Source organism: Panthera uncia, chromosome E1 (genome assembly GCF_023721935.1).
Source record: "Panthera uncia isolate 11264 chromosome E1, Puncia_PCG_1.0, whole genome shotgun sequence".
NCBI lineage: Eukaryota > Metazoa > Chordata > Mammalia > Carnivora > Felidae > Panthera > Panthera uncia.
In genome coordinates, this window is record NC_064814.1 from 5,321,868 (window position 1) to 5,345,626 (window position 23,759).

General features: G+C 42.2%; 1 protein-coding gene across 2 annotated transcripts; it reads left to right on the plus strand.

The window, feature by feature from the left end:
• Positions 1–17: 17 nt before the first annotated feature.
• On the plus strand, positions 18–21,456 carry ACOX1 (acyl-CoA oxidase 1). Of its 2 annotated transcripts, none has more exons than XM_049635690.1 (14): positions 18–240; positions 532–691; positions 4,831–4,991; positions 14,317–14,424; positions 15,455–15,574; positions 15,719–15,834; positions 16,221–16,390; positions 17,508–17,670; positions 18,109–18,299; positions 18,560–18,739; positions 18,876–18,981; positions 19,152–19,295; positions 19,442–19,648; positions 20,509–21,456. In XM_049635690.1, the coding sequence occupies exons 1-14, from the start codon at positions 132–134 to the stop codon at positions 20,557–20,559; spliced, it is 1,986 nt and encodes a 661-aa protein (XP_049491647.1). In that variant the 5' UTR covers positions 18–131; the 3' UTR covers positions 20,560–21,456. The 2 variants fall into 2 exon arrangements, with proteins under 2 accessions (XP_049491647.1, XP_049491646.1); XM_049635689.1 differs by lacking the exon at positions 4,831–4,991 and adding an exon at positions 11,994–12,154 and having other exon boundaries at positions 21–240.
• Positions 21,457–23,759: the final 2,303 nt, after the last annotated feature.

Genomic DNA, 23,759 nt, shown 5'->3' on the forward strand with positions numbered 1-23,759 from the left:
CGGGGGCGGGGTCTCGCGCCGTCCCGGGGCGGCTCTTAGGGCCGGGCCCGCGCTGGAGCCGTGGACACCCGTCGTCGCTGTCGCCGCCGCCACCTTGGCTTCTGCTGCCACCGCCGCTGCCGGTCGCCACCATGAACCAGGATCTTCGCAGGGAGCGGGAAGCCGCCAGCTTCAACCCGGAGCTGCTCACGCACGTCTTGGACGGCAGCCCCGAGAACACCCGGCGCCGCCGAGAGATCGGTGAGGGCGGCAGACGAGGCCTCCCTCCTTGCCCGAGCGCGGCTCGAGATTCCCTCGATGAGGAGTCGTGGGGGGGCGCTGTGGAGAGTAGGCCGCAGCGCCTGAGCCGCGCGGGGCTCAGCTGTAGGGGAGCCGGGACCCCCACTCCCTGGGGCCCCCCGGGGCTGAGTGACGGATGTCGTCCATCCCGAGAGGGGACCTGTGCCCGCACCCTGAAAGCTGCTGGGATTCAAGGGGTCACGGAGCCCTGAATTTCTGTCTTCCTCTCGATGCCCTTTAACTCCCTTGCAGAGAACCTGATTCTGAATGACCCAGACTTCCAGCATGAGGACTTGAACTTCCTCAGTCGCAGCCAGCGTTACGAGGTGGCTGTTAAGAAGAGCGCCAGCATGGTGAAGAAGATGAGGGAGTTTGGCATCGCAGACCCTGAAGAAATCGTGTGGTTTAAAAAGTAGGTATGCCTTCCCATAGATGAAGTGCCCAAGCCCAAACTTCACATTTAAACCCGCAGCCTGTGGCTTCCTTTTCCATCGGACTTGGTGTTTGAAGACTCAAATTGCATATTTTCACTCCACTTTAAAGTTATGTGTGTGAAAAACAGTGTCTGCTTTTGTACTGGAAGCCCTTTAAAAGGATGACATTTGTAGAAGGCCGATAATGAATGGAGATGCTGCAGGGTTTGGGGTTTTTTTTCCCCTTCTTAAGAATCAGTACCCATTTGTTTGGTTCAGACATCTCAACTTGGAGTGATTTGAGTTGCTTGCAAAATGACTTTGCTCTTTGTAAGAAGGAGGCTTGTTAAATTTAGAGGCAGGATTTGGAATGATTAAAAAAAATTTTTTTTAATGGTTATTTATTTTTGAGAGAGAGAGAGAGAGCAAGCAGGGAGGGGCAGGGAGAAAGGGAGGCACAGAATCAGAAGCAGGTTCCGGACTCTGAGCTGTCAGCACAGAGCCGGACAAAAGGGCTCCAACCCACGAACCTCGAGATCATGACCTGAGCAGAAGTCAGACAGCTGAGCCACCCAGGCGCCCCGACCCTGGGACAAATTTTAGTTGCAAGACCAAACAGTATCTTGGAGCGATAGCAGATTGTCTTTCCGTATGAGAGTGTAGATGTTGAGTTGAAAATAATGGAAAATGTGGGTTGGATGAAGATTTCAGAATTGAATATAAAGCATTCTAAGAACCCAGCATTCTTGAATCTGGTGGCAGTGTGATTTAAATGGCTCTTGGGCATAGGAGACCTCAAAATGCCTTGGTCCTTATGCTGAAAAGAGTATGTACTTTTTCCAGACCGTCTGTTTTTTGTTGTGTTTTGTTTTTTAATTAGAAACAAGCACTTTTTTTTTTTTTGCCTTTATCTAAATAAACACTATAATTACATGACCTTAGCACAAGGTCCTTTCTTTGGCTTGTAGCCTCTCTCATGCTTCTTGTTTATTCCTGGGCACTTCGTTTTTTAGGTTTCCACATTTTAGAAGGATTCCAGTATTTTCTATCAGTAAAGATTAAGTGACGGGAATGGTGTATATTCAAGAGCTAAGAAGAATGGAACATGTTACAAGTTCTGCGTTTATGTACTAATATAAATGGTCCCTTATTCTACTGCCTCTAATATGTTCGGTGTCTAATTATTTTCAGTCTGACCTGGTTATTATTGTGGAGGATGGAATCATTTACTCTGGCCCTTAGGACTGCCTGAGAACTCCTTTCCATTTTAGTCATAAAGTTAGGATTTGTTTATTTTTGGTAGTCCAAATCAGAGTACTTACTCGCTTCCAAATGTTCTTTTTTCACTTTTGAAGTTTGTAACTCATCATGGCTGTGGGAGTATTGAGGTTGAGTAACTCCTAGATGGCTATGTGTCTGAATTACCTGAATTGGGTTTTATGTAAAATTTAAGAATTTAGTAAGGTTTTATTCTTTTTTGAAACGACCCAAAAGAAGAGGTTTGTTTCATTTTGCTTTTAAATGGTTGATGCTATGTGTTTCAGAGTTGGTTAGGAGATTTCATAATCAGTGGTGTAACCAGAGTGGAGTGAAGTCACAATGAAGTAGAACAAATTCCTTTATGTGGGTTAAAGAGCAGAGGACACAAGCCAGTTTCGTCTATCGTTTTTCACGATATAGACCTTGCTGTTTAGGGAATGTAGAGTACAAAATTTGACCCACCTTTTGATATCCTTCCAGTGGTTCTAGGACAGGACAGGGAGATCAACTTCTGCGAGAAAAGGGGATTGAAAATCAGTTTTGGCAGTTACTGAATGCCATTGAGTTTCAACCTGCCATCCATTGTAACTAACATGCATGTTTCACGTAGCGCTAAGAAGAAAGAAATGCAGCCAGTTAACTATGACATCCTGTTAGTTGTGAGATACACCTGACTTATTACATGCTAGAACTGATGAAATACAGTAATATTTCTCTTTCTGGAGATTTTGAGCATTTACTGGTTTCTTTACAATTATTTCTCCTATCTCAAAATAAAATTCACATATGGGAATATTTTAAAGTTGATGGAATATTAGTAAAATACTGAGATTTCTCAACTCGAGCAATAAAAGAAATGTGCTCTCCAGTCTTCGGGGTAAAAACCTTGCTGTTTGGGGAATGTAAAAGTTGTTTTCCTAATCTACTCTCCTGTAATTTTGTCTATTAACTGTCCTGTTTACTATGAAAACTAAAACGGTCTTAAGACTGTTTAAAATTCTGATGCAGATCAGCCGTGGTATCTGTTACTCTCTTTAGGTTTTACAGCTGATTCCTTGAAAAGCATTTTCAGGGGGAATTAAACAATTGAAAAACAAGCACTGGGATTTTGTTCATGAGTTGGTTTTCGAGTATCTTCAAAAGAATCTCACTATGTTTATTAACATAAACATCGGGCAGTCTGTTTTGTGTCACGTATTTTTCTCTCTGAGTTTCCCAGAATTATATTGTGTCAGTATCGTCATTTTATAAACCCACAGCTCCTCACTTCCCTCCAGGGAATAGGAGTGTCTTATCTTGCCACCATTTTTAGCACCTAAATTACTGCTTCTATTTCTCAGAAACTCTCCTAAGTCTGTTTCCTCTTTTAGGAAAATATGATTGTTAAGGAATGCGGTGGTGCTCTTACCTTTGAGAGAACAATTTCTACATTTATCCACCTCCTCAGGCTTTTGACGCTCACTTCAGTGAGGCGGGGTGTTGCTTCTCTACAGTCCAGCAGCAGGAAACTCCTGTTAATCCAAGTTACTGAGAAGCTAACTCAATTCACTTCTTCTATTCATACCCCTCCTTTTTCCTCTTGTTCTCCACTTAGTTTAATGACATTTGACACTGGTGTAAAAAGTCTAGAATCTCTGGGTTAAAAGGACATTTTTGATGTTTCTCGGATCCAGGCACTCCTTAGATGTTTCAGCTTGTCCACAGCACCCTTAAAGGTGATCTTCCAACCTAAAGGCGGTGGGGCTGGGATTCAATCCCCAGAAGTGAACTGACAGCCTTCTCCCTCTTTCTTTTAATTCACGCTGTCCTCATTGGACAGACCAAGATAAACCGGTGACACTGCTTCCTATTCATTCCTTGCAGAGTTGTGAAAAGCAGTTAGGTGACACTTGTTTTGTCCTTTAACATAGGTAGGTAGGTAGGTAGGTAGGTAGAGCAAAATAGACCCCGGTAAAATCTTTAAAGGCATAACCAAGCTGACTAGCGTATGTAAATTGTATTTTGACTATTGCACAGTTTGTGTTGTTATTTATTTTATTTGAGACAGCGTGCAGGTGCACAAGCAGGGGAGGGACAGAGAGGGAGAGAGGATCTCAAGCAGGCATCATTGGGGAGCCAACGAGGGCCTCAATCTCATGACTGTGAGATCGTGACCTGAGCCGAAATCAAGAGTCAGATCCCCAACCGACTAAGCCACTCGAGTGTACCCACAGATTCTATTTTATGAGAAAATAGTTGAAGGCTGAATTTTAGTATGATTGGAATTCCTTTCATCTGGAGTGGTTATCAAAGATCATCAGCAGTAAACATTTAACATTCTCACATTACCTACTTCCCATCTGTAAACTCGGAAGACTTTTAGAGATCTGTGGTTTGGCCCTGGGGTATAGTATATATTTACTATCCTAGACGTTTGCTTTATTTATCTAGGGAAAGATTAAACTATTTAGTTGTTTTTGTTAACAGTCCTACAAATAAATGTCGTATGGGGTTCCTTCTGATTTTCAGAACAAGTAAAATCTGAAAGTAAACACACTCCAAAGAATCCAACCGATCAAACCAACAAATGACACCAACAAAACAAAACAAAAAAACAGGGGTTTCTAAGCTATAAAACATGGGTAGAATTTGCTTCCTGGATGAAGTGTAGAATTAAAGAGGATTTCTGGCCCTGAAATGACTTGAGGGGGAGGCAGTAGATACCACTGGATTTGGCCTTTTTGCTGGGAAATGGTAAACTTCTGATTTAATTTCTTGAGAGAAGGCTTCAAATTGTCCTAACCTCAGTCCCTGAGGGCCATGGCTGTCTGACAAGAATGGGTAGTAGAATGCAGTTTCTAGAGTAAGGCTGAGATCCCTTTTCTTTTCTCTCCTGTAGAATACATTTGGTCAATTTTGTGGAACCTGTGAGCCTCAATTACTCCATGTTTATTCCCACCTTGCTGAATCAGGGCACCACTGCTCAGCAAGAGAAATGGCTGCTCTCCTGCAAAGGATTGGAGATAATTGGCACCTACGCCCAGACGGAAATGGGCCACGGTTAGTCCACATTTGAGGGTCCGTGGGTAACCCACCTCAGGACTTAAATTGACAAATGACCCCTGGTGTTCGTCTTTTCCTGCTGCTGCCCTTTTGGGATTTGGTCTTTCAGATGTCAAACCTTAAATAAAATCCAGCTTCTTGTTTTCTCATAGGTCATTTCCCCATAAACGTGCCCAGGACTCTCATCCTCCACTGTTCCTTCTGAAAGCCTTTTTACCCCTGCTTCACGTGTACCCCATTTTAATGACTGTTGAGCAGTTTGGAAAGATAGGATTGAAACGTGGCAAAATTGTGTTGGTGTCTATTATACAGATGACTTTGTTGGAAATTCTTGTGAGTGTTAATGGCTCAGCAACATCTGGAAGTTGCCTCTCTGCTTTAATGAAGCTGAAGATGCTGATTTTCTGGGTGGGGCAGAGGGTTGGAGCATTTAAGTGTCTTAATCTTTCTTCCATTGCCTGCTAGCTGGGCTGTAAGGCAGTTTGGGGAAAGTTTCGGGATTCTCTGCATTTGACTACAGTAGTCTTTCTTTCTTTCTTTTCTTTTTTTTTTTTTTAATGTTTATTTACTTTTGAGAGAGACAGAATGCAAGCAGGGGAGGGTCAGAGAGAGAGGGAGACTCAAGAATCCGAGGCAGGCTCCAGGCTCCGAGCTGTCAGCACAGAGCCGGATGTGGGGCTCGAACTCACGAACTGTGAGATGGTGACCTGAGCCGAAGTCTGACGCTCAACCGAATGAGCCACCCAGGCGCCCCGACTACAGTAGTCTTTTTATTATATCTTTTCCTTTTACGTGTTTTTGGACTTTGTATTGTCAGTCATTGGTTAAATTGTTCATAAATGCCCTACTCAAAAAAGTTTTGTGCTTGGTCTTAAGGTGAAAGAGGTTTGTTTTCATAGACAAGGCCATTGGCGGGTTTGGGGGTTTTGAATTTGAGCTGCCCAGTCTCATTCCTTAATTACCATAATGCTTCCATTATGTAAATAAGGAAAAGAGGAAGGGACGGAGATACCCTGAAAACTTCATTTTTGTGTTTGATTTGGTGCTTTTTGATTTGTGAAATGGTTTAAGATGTTCTTTATCATGATCCCCGTGAGAGCTGCAGGTTCTGTAGTGATGTTGTCTTACGAACACCCGGCCAAGACACCCAGGACTTGAGCTCCGGGGATGGCCAACACTAAAGCAACCTGCCTAAGGGCAGGAATGTAACACTCTTACGGTCATCCTGGTGGGGGGAGGTGGTGGAGAGAAAGGGAGAGTTTTGTAATCTTGAAATAGTTTTGTGGTACAGAGCCCTTTTTTTTGTTTTGTTTCTGTATGCATCATTGTGGAATTTGACTTACAGTGGTGCTATTTATAGGAGGCATAAAGATGCAAATTATTCTGAGGCTAAATGGGCCTGATATGTATATCGGTCTAACCTTTCTGCCTCTGTAAACTACATTGTAAATGTATACTTGCCCTAAATTTTGAAAGAGGAAGAAACTGGAACTTAAGTTTACCGGCTTGAGGAGCCCAGAAATCGGACTGAGATCCTATGTTGTTCTGGGTGAGTTTGCATTTGTCAGTTTTCTTTCCTTTGCTGCCTTTATTTTTCGGATATTTTCTTGTATTTGAACCAGCTTTGTCTTAATCTCTGTATTTTAGAGAACAGGGTTGTGAGATTGGGTCTTGCTGCTTTGCTGGAATCTTGTTCATTCATATTGGTGTTTGTCGTGCTGTGTCTGCTACTGTCCTTTTCCGGGAGCACCAGGCTGTCAGTTCATTTGCGTCCGGTGACTGTGTAAGAATAAGAAGTCCTTCAACATCAAAGAGACTGGAAATAGAGCAAATTGTGCAGAGGGAGGAAATCCTGAGCCTCTGGAACGTTGATCGGTTGACGACGGTTGTCTAAAGTATTGTCACAGAGTTGGCGGTCACGTCGAGTTTGGGATTCTTTCAGCTCTAGGTGGCTGCCGAGAAGTGAGGAGATGGTATTGCTCAGGCTCATCCCAGGATCCTCAAGAATCTTAAAATTCAGTCCCTTGCACGAAGTCTCGATCACCTGTTTTCTGTCTTCTCGCCTCTAAATACTCACCTGTCTGTGTAGGTGCACAAAACCGGACGCACATTTGGTCTCTGGGTCTGTACCCTTAAGCAAAGGCAGAGGTGTGGGCTGAGGGGCGCACCCTCTCTGTGGGGTTCTGGCGTTGAAGGGACTGTCTGTGGAACGTGGTCCAGTGATAATCATCCTGGCCGTACTTTTCTCCGGGTCACAAAGCAGGTGGTCTGTTTGGTCTTGACAGATACTTGTTCATTTCAAGTTGTGGCCACTTTACAGCAATCCTTGCTTTGTTTTCTGTTGCTGTTATTCAGGAAAATAGAGCTTATATAATACATAGTTACCATCCTGGAATATTGATGGGCTATTATCTGTACCTTCCCATCTCTAATACTCAAATATGAACTAAAGCACCTTTCTTCCTTTGAAACTCGAGAAATAGACCGTCAACTTGATTGTGTAAGCCACTAGTTTTTCTCCACTTGTATTTTCACTGCTCTGTCTCCTGTTCTCTTTCTTCTGAGTCTCTTCCCTGTTGAACTTCTCGTGAGACACGCTCCCGCAGTTTTTGGGCTGTTCTAATTCCCCGCTATTGTTTTTAATAGCGATATAAACTTCTTTATTAAAAACTGTGTCCTTTGGAGTTATGCCTTCAGAATATCTTTCTCAGATGTGAATTATTGTATTGAAAAGAACATTGTATAGCCTCCATTTCATGGTTTAACACAGAACCTTTTTATAGTGTATTTAGGGACTTGCTAGCATACTGTGTCTCCATACACCCCGTCAGCGTGGTTACTTTAAATGCTTTTGCTACCTTCATATCTAAGAGTTGAAGTTTTAATTTTCCAGTGCCAGTGAGCCTGGATGTTATTACATGTTTTGGCTTACTGTATACATTTCCTATGTATGAACTGCATTTTTCTCTGAGTATTGATTCAATAGAATCTGTGTGTTGATCTTACATGGTTATATAGTATCCTTCCAGTGTTTTTTTTCTATTGCCATCTGTTTTGTTAAACGTTTTGGCTTTCTGTATTTAATGCATCCTTCTCTGAGTGGGTATAAAATTTTTTCCTCATAGCTTGGATAATTATTCTCTATTTTCTAACAGTTTTTTTTGTTTGTTTGATTGATTGATGCTTAATGCTTTGACTTGTATATGGTATAGAGTGATGAATGAATCCCATACTAATTTTATGTTTTATTAACTAGTGGGTTTTTTTTCCCATTGTTAATTCTTTCTGGTTCTTCTTAGACTTTTATGAGTTTCTATTTATTTCTGGAACCTTAAAATATATTACGTTGATTTGTCCATTTTTCTCATAAATGTCATACACTGGTTCATTATTGCTTTGTAAGATATTTAAAAATCTAGTAAGATAAGCCTGCTATTGTTACATTTTAAGACCTACATATTTGGTGTTATTATATACTTCTGGGAGAATTATGATCTTAATTTGTCAAAATCTAAATTATATTCTACAGGAATTTCAAATCTGTGTTACATTAAATCCTTATATTTCCTTGGGAAGTATTATCTTTATTATAATAAAGGACTGACATCTTGACCAGGATTTAGCAATTTCTTTTCTGTTATTTATCTTCTTTTATCCATCCCATTAGTGCTGATATTTTTTTCTTTCTTTTTTTTTTTTTTAATTTTTTTTTCTTTTAACGTTTATTTTTGAGACAGAGAGAGACAAAGCATGAACAGGGGAGGGTCAGAGAGAGGGAGACACAGAATCTGAAACAGGCTCCAGGCTCTGAGCTGTCAGCACAGAGCCCGACGCGGGGCTCGAACTCACGGACAGTGAGATCATGACCTGAGCCGAAGTCGGTCGCTTAACCGACGGAGCCACCCAGGTGCCCCTGATATTTTTTTCTTAATTAAATCTTTAATATCCTGAGCTAAGTTAGTTAAACATTTTTAAACATTTTGTTGCTTTTATAAATTGTTTTTCTCTTTCCTGATATATCTCCTTTAATGGTCCTAATGGATAATAATGCAGTGGGTTTTTTTCCTTATAGCCTACAGCTTTTCTAAGTTCACTTATTATTGATGGTATTTTATTGTTGATTCCCTGGCATTATAATCATGCTGTCCGTGGAGATACTATTTTGAGTTCTTTCTTTCTTATATATTATCAGTCTAATAATTTGTCCTCAGCATTGGCTACCAGCCTTTCCAGCCCAGTATCACGTAGCAGATACTGGGCAGGCCTTTTGGTGTTAATGTTTTTTTTTCTGTTTTTTTTTTTTTAAGTTTATTTATTTTTGAGAGAGACAGAGACAGAATGTGAGTGGGTTAGGGGCAGAGGGAGAGGGAGACACAGAATTCAAAGCAGGCTCCAGGCTCCGAGCTGTCAGCACAGAGCCCGATGCGGAGCTCGAACCCACAAGCTGTGAGATCATGACCTGAGCCGAAGTCGGACGCTCAACCGACTGAGCCACCCAGGTGCCCCAGGTGTTAATGGTTTTAAAAGAATTGACTGCACCGCTTCACCATAGCAAAATGTTCGTCCTTTATAATTTCAAAATAAATTATTTAAAAATAATATATAATCTTTATCATGCATAACCAGCTTTATGCAACAAATACTTGATTTAAGTAAAAATAAATAAATAAAAACTATCCAGTCACTTTCTCCTTGCAACGTGTCTAAATTTCATCCACTTGTGAATAGTCCTTATCTTAGTCACAAGAGACATTTTTCTCCTAAAAACATTCTTTGGTCTCAAAACGGTTTCTTTTTCTTTTTTTTTTTTTTTTTTGTTTATTTATTTTGGAGAGACAGAGAGTAAGAGAGGGAGGGGCAGAGAGAGGGACACCGAATCTGAAGTAGGCTCCAGGCTCTGAGCTGTCAGCACAGAGCCCTGTGTGAGGCCTGAGCTCATGAGCTGTGAGATCATGACCTGAGGCTTAACCCACTGAGCCACCCAGGTGCCCCTCAAAATGGTTTCTGATTACAATAGTTTACCCCTGCCCTACTAAGTGTATTTTTGTAACCTGGGTATTTGTTGCTCCGTTATACGGCACCCTGATGCAGACCCCTCCCAGGAGTCTGCTGGGTGCTTCAGAGTGGCCCTGCCTTTACCAGCAGTTGCCCTGGGTTCTAGTAATGCATAGTAGTCTTTCAGCCCTAAAAGTGGCTGGTCCCAAGCCTCAGTTTTCAGCCCTGGTTCAGAGTTTTCTTCTGTTGCGTCCTAGGTGTACATTGATTTTTCTTCCTAGGTCCCATCCTTTTCGAAACTGGAGACAGTGGCATTCCTGTTTGTGAGTGAAAGCACTCTCTCTCCTCACATGAATGTGTTTATCTGAGGACTTCCACTATTTTTTTAACTGTTTATTTTAAAATGATGATAAATTCGTAGGAAGTTGCAGAAATAGCAGAGAGAGATCCCATGGACCTTTCACCCATTTTCCACCAGTGCTGACATCTTACGGGATTTCCATTTGCTGCTTCCTAGGCTGGCTGCTCTGATCTGGGCAAGGTTTTCTGGTGTCCTCATCATTGTGCTCAGTCCTCATTGCACTTGGATAAGAACTGCCCCAATCAGAAGATGTGATTAGGTGGTGGGATTCTTGTCCTCACTCTGCCATTATCTTCTTGATCTGAAGGCACTTAACTCACCTCAGTCTAATTTCTTTGTAAAATGAGCACATCGGTTGCACGTTTTTTGATTTTTATGTGATCGGATAGCTGAAAGCCCAGCCACCCGATTGGAAGACAGTTGATCGGCTCTTGCCTGGGCAGTGTGCCCCGGTTATTTCCCTCCTTACTTTCGGAACAAACTGAGAAATTTTAAAACTGAAATGTTGTGTCAGTTCATTTCTAATAGAATAATAAGAGCAGTATATAGTTGATGAAGTTAGAGCTGGAAGTTAAATAGAATGCCAGCGATGTGGAACAAGAACAAAGGCATATCAATCTACTTCCTATTGGAAATAAATTCACACGAGTCTAAGGCACCTGCAGATTTTAAATGGAAAAGAATGACTTTAGAAAGTGGACTCCGGGGGCACTTGGCTGGCTGAGTTGGTAGAGCATGTGACTCTTGATCTCAGTGCCATGAGTTCAAGCCCCACGCTGGGTGTGGAGCCTACTTAAAAAAAACAATAAATGAAATACATTTTTTTAAAGTGGATTCAAAATTACTAAACCTAAGATGTTTATTATCATTAGTGATAATTCACGTTTAACCGCCCTGTAATGCATGAATCTGTTATTTGTAATTATTATTATTATGGTCTTTCCTAGAAATTGCATGTCTTTTTTTAGTTCTGCACTTAATTACCAGATGCAGAGCACTGCCCATTTTTGTGTTAAATTGTTTCAGTAGGGCCTGGCTGGATATTTGTGATGAATCTGAATGAAATTAGCAGATTCATGTGAGGGGTGTGGATCTGTGCTGGATGTTTTATGGGCCAGCACAAAGCACTCCAGCCTGGAAGCTGGATGCATTCTTGAAAATGCATCTAGGAGACACTTTATCTGGGGGAGCATATTGTCGGCCTGAGAGACCGAAGTTCTCCGGTCTCACCTTCTCATCAGGGTAAATCATTGTACAACTTGAATTCTCCATTCCATACAACCTCTTCACATTTTTTATTTCCTTTGATTTAATTGCAAGGCTGGACTCCTCTGCCCGACTCGCATATTTCTGCGCTGCACGGGCTTTGGAATCGGAAGCCAGTCCTCAACCCAGATTAATTATCCAAGAGTTGAGTAGCTTAAGAAAAAACTTCTCGCCAAATTGAGGAAAATGGAATTTGCCAAGAGTTTATGAAAGTAATACAAAAAGGGGCAGTGTTCCTATCCATGATAAAGTCCACCCAGCTAACCCATACTTAAAAGAATTTTTTTTTCTCCTTCCCTTTACTCTGTTCACATTGCTGATTCTCTCACACCTGATGACTCTTCTCTCAAATGCCCATCCTTGGTATTTCTTCGAAGTTTTGTGCACCGAGGGCGGCCTGAGCCTCTGGATCTTCACTTGGGCATGTTCTTGCCTACTTTACTTCACCAGGCAACCGCGGAACAACAGGAGCGCTTCTTCATGCCCGCCTGGAACTTGGAGATCATTGGCACTTATGCCCAGACAGAGATGGGCCATGGTATGGTGCATTCAGTCTACCTTCTGGGTTGGGTGGGACTCTGCAAGCTTAGCAAACAGGGAGAGCCCACCTCAGGTTAGCAATGGCATCGCCACCTACTGTGATCTTTCTGCAGAGTCCAGGCTTTTCGCGTATACAAGTCTCGGTGTAGACATTGCCTTGGTCAGTGGAAATTAAAGGTTATGTTAGCACAGAGATAGGCTGATTATTCTTTTTCATGGTTCCCCTTCAGTAGGTCAAGGATTTGTTTCCTGAGTGGGTTTTCAAGTTCACTGGAGTTACGTAGGATTTGTGTGCATGTGGAATCGGAACCCATCTTTTTTTCTTTATTACTCTCATTACCTTTGCTACTGATAGCTTAATGAACTTGCACAAATTCCAGAAGAAACACAGCTTAATAGTACATGTGCTCTTTGACTTGCTTCCGGGAAATGAGTGGCTTTATATAACCATAATGTGAGCATTTTATACTTTGACTTTTTTTGTGCCTTGATTCAGTAAAGTTCTGAAGTTGGTTTGGCCAAAGGTTATTTCAAAAATAAGATAAGGCGCACTTCTAGGCCGTTGGTCTGGGAGATGGTGGCTGTCCCTGTTATCTGGTGTGAATTGGTATCTGTGTTTGCTATTCATTTCCTTCTGTCTTCTCTTCTCCTACTTAGAGGTTTCAGAACAACTGGTCTAATGTATGTTTGCCACACTTGCTACTTCTGTGTGTACAACTTCATCTTGATTTTACAGCTAATTTGGCTCTTGGTGCTGAGTCATATTTCGTTCGGCTGTGCATTTGCAAACAATTTGTCACTATCTGTTCTGTTACTGTATTACTTCTTTTTCTATAAAAACTTCTTTGGTTAAAAAAAAAACAAAAAACCTTCTGTGGTGAAATGAGTCTTAGTATCTGGTTCCTGGATTCACACTTGGGAAGGTTGTGGATCACTCATAAAGTGGCCGTTTCTGTAACTCCACTTGGAAGTTTCTAAATGTTTCAAAGTGTAAGTGTTTAATGAGGTCTGTCATTATCAAACCAGTCTGGTAAAAAGGTCCTCAGCATTTGCTTCAGGGTAGTGTTATTAGAGGGAGTGTCGCTTAGAACATTTTTCCATAACTGTTTTCAAAGAATTTTGGCACATTTATATTAGGATCTAACGCATGAACCCTTGTCCATCTCCAATAAACGTCTGAAACCGGAACTCTTCCTTGTCACGCTAATGAACCAGCCAGGTGGAAGTTAAAGGCCTGGTATTGGAAAACTCACACCTTATTCTTTGATCTTTAGAAATCCAAAGTCACAGCTGCGGCTCTTTTTCCCCCATAGTGATTATAGTTTTTTTTTTTAAGTCTCATTTTCTATTCTAGCCATCCCTCTGAAATAAGTCCTTAATTTACAAGAACTTTGGCTGGAGTCTCTTTCTGTCACCTGTTATCTTAGTCTTCGTAAATAGAGAAGTCCAGAATGTTGAACTGGTGTGGTAAACACAATACGTGAGTTGACGTTGGCATACCAAAGCTTAGAGGTGTTAAAGAGACGTTTAGCTTCCCTGTTATGTTCATATCCTGTGATCTTCTGAAAATATGATTCTAAAATGCCTTTACATTTTCTTGATTTAAATAATGTTACAAATCCACTGTCATAGAGGTGAATCAATTCAAGTGTAGAAACAGAACATGCTTGACATATTTTCAACCTAATAGGAGTTGTCTGGTTTAAGTATAGGAAATGATGGGGATGCCTGGCTGGCTCCGACAGTGGAACACGTGACTCTTGATCACGGGGTTATGAATTCAAGCCCCATGTTGAGGTGTAGAGTTTGTTTGTTTGTTTGTTTTAATTTTTATGTTAAGTACGCTCCACACCCAGTGTGGGGCTTGAACTCATGACCCTGAGATCAGGAGTCACAGTCTTCACCAGCTGAGCCAGCCAGGCACCCCCGTAGAGTTTTCTGTAAAAAAAAAAAAAAAAAAAAAAAAAAAAAAAGATAGGAAATTAACGTATCTTGGTTATCAGCTATTTGTAGCTCATATACAAATGTTTTGTTGCCTTTAGATTTTGTTGTTCTCTGAGCTGTTTCTAGAGCTGAAAGGAGGAGGCAGGAGATTTAACCCTGTGCTTGTTTTTTTTTTGCCCTTATTTTACACGAAGTGAATTTAACTTATTTCCTTAGGAACTCATCTCCGAGGGTTGGAAACCACAGCCACTTACGACCCTGAAACTCAGGAGTTCATTCTCAACAGCCCTACCGTGACCTCCATCAAGTGGTGGCCTGGTGGACGTATGTGACGTTTTTAGCGTTTCTTGGATGTTTCAAAGAGTCATTACAAGATTGTGTGTAGAATGTAGAGCTTGTACAAGAATATCCTTTTGAAGTCTGGAGAGAACTCTTCAGTCTTAAGCTCTTCTGAGCTGTTTCACAGTCTCTTACAGTGCATGTTCTAGATATGTCTATATTTACAACATAGAGAGTTCAGCCTCTTACTCTCTTTTCTTAATTTTTCTTCCCAACATTCCTTTTTTTTTTTTTTGTAATTTTTTTTTTTTTTTAACGTTTATTTATTATCAAGAGACAGAGCATGAGCAGGGAAGGGGGAGAGGAGGGAGACATGGAATCCAAAGCAGGCTCCAGGCTCTGAGCTGTCAGCACAGAGCCCAACGCGGGTCTCGAACTCACGGACAGTGAGATCATGACCTGAGCTGAAGTCAGTTGCCCAACCAACTGAGCCGCCCAGGCGCCCCTCTTCCCAACATTCCTATTGTTAGCTCAGTTTCCTTGGTCATCATTTAAAGTAACTTAGTATTCCCTGCTTGGTTATAATTAATTTAAATGTAAAGAGCCCCATGTGGCTAGTGGCCACTGTTCTGGAAAGCAGTTCCGTAAGAGAGAAAAAGGAAATGAATAGTGGTCTTATGGTTATCTTAAAAAAAAATTTTTTTATGTAAACAAATGAGAAAAAAGTAGAAAAGAAAGCAAAGTCTTTTTAAAATGGAGGATTACTATCAAACCAAGAGGCTGTACACCTTAAACTTATAAATATGATAGGTTAATAACATCTCAATAAAATTTGTATAAAAGCTTTTACATATATGTAAAACAAAGGATTGCTTTACCAAAATTCAATACATTTTCATAACTGTCCGCTTAAGTGGATTTCTTTCTGAAAACTGGGTATGGTGCCGTCATAAGACGCCCAGAGAGTTCCCGGCTTATGGTGTTTAACATATGGCTTTTCCGCCCCATTCCTATCCTTTGAAAGTGTAAGAATGCTTGCGCTCACTTCTCTGTCTCGTTCTCTTTGATGTTGCAGTTGGAAAGACCTCAAATCATGCGATAGTTCTTGCCCAGCTCATCACAAAGGGCACGTGCTACGGATTACATGCCTTCATCGTACCGATTCGTGAAATTGGGACCCATAAGCCTTTGCCAGGTTAGAACTGTTCATCTGATGTTGAGGTAAAGAGCTAAACCGATCACTTTCTTCTGCAGAAAGTAGAACACAGCTGAAGAGGCCAGTGCCAGCCAGGAATCGCAGAGCGTAAACATCTGGTGACTTTCCTTTCTTCTGTGGTAGGTATTACTGTTGGCGATATTGGCCCCAAATTTGGCTATGATGAGATGGATAATGGCTACCTGAAGATGGACAATTATCGTATTCCCAGAGAAAACATGCTGATGAAGTATGCCCAGGTATATTTAGAGGAGCAGACGTGTCAAACATTGGGGTTTCAGCAGCTGTTGATAACCACGGGGTTAGAAGGGTCTGTTCTTCTAGAAGGGAATAATAGAGTTTTATTCCCAATGCTTCTTTTATTAATGACCATGAAATCAAAAGCAGTTGGCGGGTATGAAGAGCATATTCTAGTTTGCTAAACCAGCGGGTCTCAGACTTCAGCATGTGTCGGAATCACCTGGAGGGCTGTTTAAAGTAGATCAGGATGGGGACTGAGATTTTGTATTTCAAGCAAGTTCCCAGGAGATGCCGCCACTCTGGGGACCAAACTTGGAGAATCACAAGCCCCACCTGCCAGTTGGGTTTAACAGAAGGAAGCATCAGTCCCGTGTTCTTTGTCCAGGTGAAGCCTGATGGCACGTACGTGAAGCCCGTGAGTAACAAGCTGACCTACGGGACCATGGTGTTTGTCAGGTCCTTCCTCGTAGGAGAAGCCGCTCGGTCTCTATCCAAGGCTTGCACCATCGCCATCAGATACAGCGCTGTGAGGCACCAGTCTGAGCTCAAGCCAGGGTAAGGGTGGCATCGGTGCCGAAGACCTACCTTTGACCCCATTCACATACCAGAATTTTCAAATGTGATCCAGAGAATACTCACTGGCTATGCAAAATTAGCTAAGATGGCGGCGTGCCGGATCTTAAGTGGAAAGATGAGAGTGGGCACGTTATTTTTAGCCTTCTAAGAAAAACAGTGATATTACCTGAGCTCTGCAATTGAAATGTTTAGAACACTGAAGGCAATTTGAAAATCCTTAATTGCTACTAACTACTATGAATTGGGTTTGGTGAAAGTGGCGTGAAACTTGATTCCCTCTTGTGTTCCCGGCCACAGTTCTTACTGCTGCCTTTCACTTGAACGTGACTCCCCGATAACCTTTTTTTTTTTTTAATTAAAAAAAAAATTTTTTTAACATTTATTCATGTTTGAGAGACAGAGAGACAGAGTGCTAGCAGGGGAGGGCAGAAAGAGAGGGAGACACAGAATCCGAAGCAGCCTCCAGGCTCTGAGCCATCAGCACAGGGCCCGACACAGGGCTCGAAGTCACGAACCGTGAGAGCATGACCTGAGCTGAAGTTGGACGTCCACTCAACCGACTGAGCCACCCAGGCACCGCCCCCCCCCCCAAGCTTTTTTATTTAACTCTTACAGAAGGAATAAAGAAATCAGTAAGAGCTGACCTGCTTAGACATCAGATACTTAATTCTGTTCATTGAGACTTCTCCAGTATTGTGGTTAAGATAGTTTATTCAGCTATCTAAGCGTTAGATGTTTTTATCATTGCTTTCCTTCTGCGAAGTTGATTCTGATTTTGTATGTTGCTGTGAGATAGTTTCCTTAGTCGTACTGCAAAGACTTAGATATGAACTTCACAGCTAGAAAATTCTGTGACCTAGGCAGTTCAACAAGGCGGTTGAGAACATGGTCTTCTGTAGCCAAACAGCTAGACTTAAATTGAGGATCTGCCACGTATTAGCTGTGTGACCTCAGGCAGGTTTTTCACCTCTTGTTTTCTCCTCTGTATAATGGAGAAAACAATAGCCACTGCAATATATCAAAGTGTTTAGACTAGAATCTGGCACCTGTTAAGTTCCATGTGAGCGTTTACTTCTTTTTCTTCTGTATCCTTTAGTGAACCAGAACCACAGATTTTGGATTTTCAGACCCAGCAGTATAAACTCTTCCCACTCCTGGCTACTGCCTACGCCTTCCAGTTTGTCGGCGCGTACATGAAGGAGACCTACCATCGGATTAATGAGGACATTGGCCAAGGGGACCTGAGTGAACTGCCCGAGGTATGTGTTTACTCATTCGCTTGTGGGCACCCTCCCATTTGACATTTGCCTGTTGGATAATGTCCAGACAGAACTAATTGTTGGGATTTCTGGTAAAGAATCCATATATTCCCAAAAGAATTTTTTTTTTTTAATTGAAAGTGGATCACGTATGAAGATACGTGGGTTTTGTTTTTAAGTTTCAGAAGTACTGTACTATGTTGGTCATTGGTTAATCAAAGGAACATAATTGGTGACTTTTTGCCAAGCAGAACAGTTTGGAAGGGAGTGTGGGAACACTAATTCAGGCCACTGATATGATCGTGCTTCCGTTCGCACGCATGCCACGTGATGTTGCAAGTGACTGGCACCTAGGTGAGGAAGAGTGCTCCTCGCTGCATCCCGGACCAGACTGCTGGCGTCACCCACGTTCTGACGGCCTGTGCTTTCCCCCTCCAGCTTCATGCCCTTGCCGCCGGGATGAAGGCTTTCACCTCCTGGACAACTAATGCTGCCATCGAAGCTTGTCGGATGGCTTGTGGCGGGCATGGCTATTCTCACTGCAGCGGCCTTCCAAACATTTATGTCAATTTTACTCCCACCTGCACCTTTGAGGGAGAGAACACTGTCATGATGCTGCAGACGGCTAGGTGAGAACCTGATTTGCGATTTCGCCGCTGTCGAGAATGTTTGCGTCATCTTCATCGGTTCCTGTTCCCGTGTTTGCTCTTCACGTTCTATTTGTTCCTGTAGTCTGTGGTTTTGCCTTCCATCCTGACCCACTGTTTTTATCTCATGGTCAGACGAGTGAGTAGGAAACACCTGTCATCCAGCTTAGAGTCATTGCAAGAGTTTGCCTCTGTGTCATGAGAGTGTAGGTACTGAAGGCATGTGTACCGGTGATTTGTAGGTTCCTGATGAAAAGTTATGACCAGGTGCACTCAGGAAAGTTGATGTGTGGCATGGTGTCCTACTTGAATGACCTGCCCAGTCAGCGCATCCAGCCGCAGCAGGTCGCGGTCTGGCCGACTGTGGTGGACATCGACAGCCCCGACAGCCTAACGGAAGCCTATAAACTCCGCGCAGCCAGGTGAGCCCACCCTTAGGAGCTGGGATCGGCAGCCGGTGGGGGGAGCTCTGGGGGCTGGGGCCCGATGGAAGAGCAGGAAGCCTGAGTACTGCTCATCATTTCCTGCAAGCTCCAGTTTTCTTTCATTTCTTAACAGATTAGTAGAAATTGCTGCAAAAAACCTTCAAAATGAAGTGATTCACAGAGAAAGCAAGGAGGTAGCATGGAATCTAACTTCCATTGACCTTGTTCGAGCAAGCGAGGTCGGTGGTCATGCTCCCTTCCCCCCTCCCTCCCTCCCTGTCTCCTTCCTGTCTCTCTCTCCATTCTTCACCCCACCCAATTCCACCCCGTTTTCTTAGTGCAGAAACCCTCATTGCTGTGCATTGAATCTTTTTCAAAGGTTCTCTCCTTCTGGTGTGTTTTTATCTAGGCACATTGCCACTATGTGGTAGTTAAGCTCTTTTCAGAAAAACTCCTCAAAATCCAAGATAAGTCCATCCACACTGTCTTGAAGAATTTATGTCTCTTGTACTGCCTGTATGGAGTCAGTCAAAAGGCAGGGGACTTTCTGCAGGTCAGTGTTTGCTGAATTTAAGTCCTTTTCTTTGCTGGAAAAATAGTCGTGGTCTACTTTACAGTTGCGTATGTGCATGTATATGTGAATATCTGTCGGCATACGTGAATATATGTCTAAACGTTTGCCTGTTCCGTTCCTCTTAGGGAGGCATCATGACGGAGTCTCAAATTACCCAAGTAAATCAGCGCATTAAGGAGCTGCTGACTGTGATTCGCCCAGATGCTGTTGCTTTGGTCGATGCGTTTGACTTTCAGGATGTGACACTCGGCTCTGTGCTCGGCCGTTATGATGGGAACGTGTATGAAAACTTATTTGAGTGGGCCAAGAAGTCCCCACTGAACAAAGCAGAGGTACCAAAAACAATGTTTTTTCACCTTTTGAAACTCCTCATTTAAATATTAAGGCAGGAGAGGCGCCTGGGTGGCTCAGTCCGTTAAGCTTCCGGCTCTTGATTTCAGCTCAGGTCATGAGTTTGAGCCCCACATCGGGCTCTCTGCTGTCAGAATGGAGCCTGCCTGGGATTCTTTCCCTCTCTCTCTGCCCCTCCCCAGCTCACGCATTCTCTCTTTCTCAAAATAAATAAGCATTAAAAATAAATTTTAAAAAAATGTTAAGGCAGGAAAGACCTCAGAGTGACTCACCTGTGTGAAAGCTTTGGAAACTCCTGTGGCCACTTAGACAGTCACTTTGTTTGAGTAACAGATCCAGAAAGGAACTGGGTCGTTCCCACAGTATGCAGGTTTTTCATTTCCGTGAGTTTTTAATAACTAACTGAAAATTTCCAAACAAATACAAAAAACAGAATACATGTACACCCCTGTGGACCCTTTGTCACACTTCAGTGACACACTCATGGCCAATGTGTTTCACCTGAGCCCCCCGCCCCCCACCCTCTCCCCTTGGGATTATTTTGAAACAAATCCAAGATACCAGATAACTGTATCCATAGACATTTCAGTAGGTATCTCTAAAAGATATGTTTTTTGAAAACGTAACCACAGAACCATTCTCCCACCTAAACAAATTAAGAATAATTTCATGAACTACCCAATCAATGTCCAAATCCTCTAATTGACTCCGTTTTTTTCTTCCCCTTTAGTTTTTCAAATCAGGATCCAAATAAGGTCCAGATAATTTCTCAATTAAAAGTATGCTCTTTTACATCGCCAGCTCCTTGTCAGTGATTTTTTTCTCTCTCCCTTCCCTGCAGGTCCATGAATCTTACCACAAGTATTTAAAGCCCCTGCAGTCCAAGCTCTGAAGGGTCATGATGAGAAGTTTCATTTGCTCCAGAAAGCAGCTGTACTCCGCTCCCCTTATACTCATCACACAAATCTGCTTGGAATCTCTATCAAATTCAGAGAGCTATAGAGCAAATGATAAATTGAGCCCTTTCCTCTTTTTATAAATGAAGAAAAAAAATGGACAAATTTCAGAGATTAAATGAGAAAAACAGATGTGTTTTAAGTGCAATTAACACTGCAAGAGACGTATCGAGCATCAGAAGAAGCTTTAAGAAATGCAGCATGCCTTCCATTTGTAGTGCTGCTGGTTCCAGTAGGCCATGACTTTTGATAACTAGTAGAATTTAACTACTGAGTAGTTAATTATTTTCACCTCTTAATTGCTAATCACTGGATATGTAAGTGTTTTTAAGCAAAGGTATTTTTTAAGCGGGGTACATAGAACCCTTCCCAGCTTTTCTGTTAAACGTTCCTGTCATGGGCCCTGGCTAAGAAGCAGGACTGAAGAAAAGGGATATGGGGAAAGAAAGTAATCAAGACATTTAGTGTGAGTGAGTTTGTGCCCGACACGTTGACGCGACGTGCCCATTTGCCCCGCTTTGCCGACCTGGTATTTCCACCTAACTATTCACAGTAGCACCTTTCCAGCATGAGGACTTCTTCGACTTCAGCACAGGCCTAGAATAGGATCACTGTCCCGCATAATTAGGAGTTACTCTTCCTTCCATTCGAGGGATCCCTAAATCGTCTGTGCAGTAGCATTGCAATTCACTTTGTCCCAAACTTCTTAGGAAAGGGCAACAAGCAAAATCATCTCTGCATCTGACTTCTAGCAACTGATGGCACCTCTGGTCGTGTGGTGTTTCCTCTCCCACCCCTTTCTCTGTCCCGAAAGAGATCCTAAGAAAGGAAAAGAAGGGGTCACAGTTCCTTCATAGTAGAATGAGTATGGGGAGAGCTCTCTCAGGTATGGTCACTGTGACTGTGGTGTCCATACTAACTGGATATTCTGGAACAATCTAGATTTTTCAATAGTCTATTACAGCGCTTGGAGGTTACAGTGTTTGGCATTATAAAATAGAAGCATCACTCAGGCCACCTCTTCCACCCAGGGCGAGCACAGAAAACCCCTTTGACAAACCACGGCTTCTGATTTTGGATGTAAATCATCGAATCAAAATAATCATCGAAACTATGGCTAATGGATAAATGCCAGTTTCACAGAATCTCTCTCTTACTGTACATTGGCTTTATTTTCAGTCTGTTCCTAGGAGATTGATCAGAATTGCAACATTGTCCTTTGAGCCAAAATCTAATTTACACAATCACTCTGCATTTAAAAGTTAAACATGGACCTCCTAGTGAAGTTTTTTTCTTAAAATCAATGTAAAGCAACACATTAGCTGATTTTTTGTTTTGTTGTGTTTGTTTTTTCTTTTACCTGTTAACTGTATCTGTAACTTCTGCCTCATGAATCCAGTTGTTCCGTAATCAGGCTTGAGAATGTGGGATAATTCAGGGAAATGTCTCCCTACCTTGGGACCCAACATAAAAACTATCCCAGTGGAACCAGTTATATGAGATTTTCAGGTCCCACAGAAATGCTGTTGACACAAGCCTTAATCCTTCCATCAGGAAAGCTGCTTGGGAATTGTAAGACTGAAGTAAGCAGTCTATTAATTTCATTGGAATAGATCTTGACAGTAGTTCAGATTCTGGGAAATAAAATAGATTTAAATTGCTTAATATCAGCCTGTTACGTGTAAAATTGCCTCAGACTTAGTGGTTAATTTAAATACCTTGTTCACAGATGATCATCTGTAGTTGGGACCTGATCCAGCTGCATTGATCTGGGATCTATCTTAGCAGGTCTGAGCAAGCTGTAGACACACAGCCGACTTCAGTCCTGCACCTTGAGTTTACTTAAACGCAAAATCTGATATTTGATACTGTTTTTACTAACACTGGGATTTTTGTCTTGAACTTTATTCACTGTAATCTAAATATAGTAAAACCTCTCTAATTTGTACTGTCATGAGGGAAAGAGAATGCCACGTAATTAAACATAAGCTGAAATTATGAAATTTTAAGGTACGGTTTTATGAGGTTATTAGGTTCAGTAGCAGAACAAAACGGGAAGGAGTGAGGCCTGCCTGGGCAGATCGCTCTAAATCCTGTCACTGGTGTGGTTCTGCAGCTGCTGTGCGGGATCCACTGGTGCACGAGTTCGTGCTTACGGCCGCTCTCGAAGCAGCATATCCAGTTTGCTCTCCCTAAGAAGCCAGGCTTTGCTACAGATAGGTTTCGTTCTGTTTGGTTCTTCGGTGAGCCGTTTTCACAAAAAGGACAAAGATACAGCCTCTTCTCCAAACTGATGGATAAATGCAGAGAGGCTGGAAGAGTTTTCTGTTAGATACTGATGGAAGCCTTTTTGAAAAAGTACTATGAACAGAACTCAAAATTGGGAAATTGAGGTTTAATAGGATTTTGCGATTTGTAACGGATGAAGGTTGATTCTTCCTGAAGTATTTGGAGCTCTACTAGATGCATATATACCAAGGAGTATTTCAGCCTTTGGACATTAGTGATCTCAGAGCGCAGTTGGTTCCAAAGCCTTCAGGGCCTTTCATGTTCTGGTCTTCAGAACAAAGCAGTGCTAAGTATCAGCTTTTCTTCAGAACATTGGCTTAATTGCAACATTAGCTATGTTCACATGCTCTCGGGGAACTCCCTGCCTGTAATTTCAGATCGCATATACCTGGAGGCATTTTATACTTCCTAAAGTTAACATGCTAGATCTTGTTTTTTGGATTTTCTTCAGTGCGGGGCTTTGGCTGGAGAAATAGAACTGCTCAAATTCATCGGGAACGGAAATTCTTTAGATGGCTGCAGCTCACAGTCCCTGTGAGCTGGAAAGAAGAGATTAGATGCAGTCTGCACACATGCTAATCTTTATAAATGTGGTAGGTGTGCCCGGGTCACTGGTTGCCTCCAAGCAGTGCCAGCAAATAGGTTCTTCTACGTGAGACCAACAAAAGTCTTTTGTTGATTCTTACTCAGGATAAAGGTTTTGGTCATTTTCATGAAATAATACAGAGGTCACTTCAACTAACTATTACTCCATTCTTGGAGGATTTGACCAAGTCACACTGTACATTGCTAAAATGACTTAATATTTTAAAATACCACTGGACTTCTGCTTTTAGCTGTACACTAA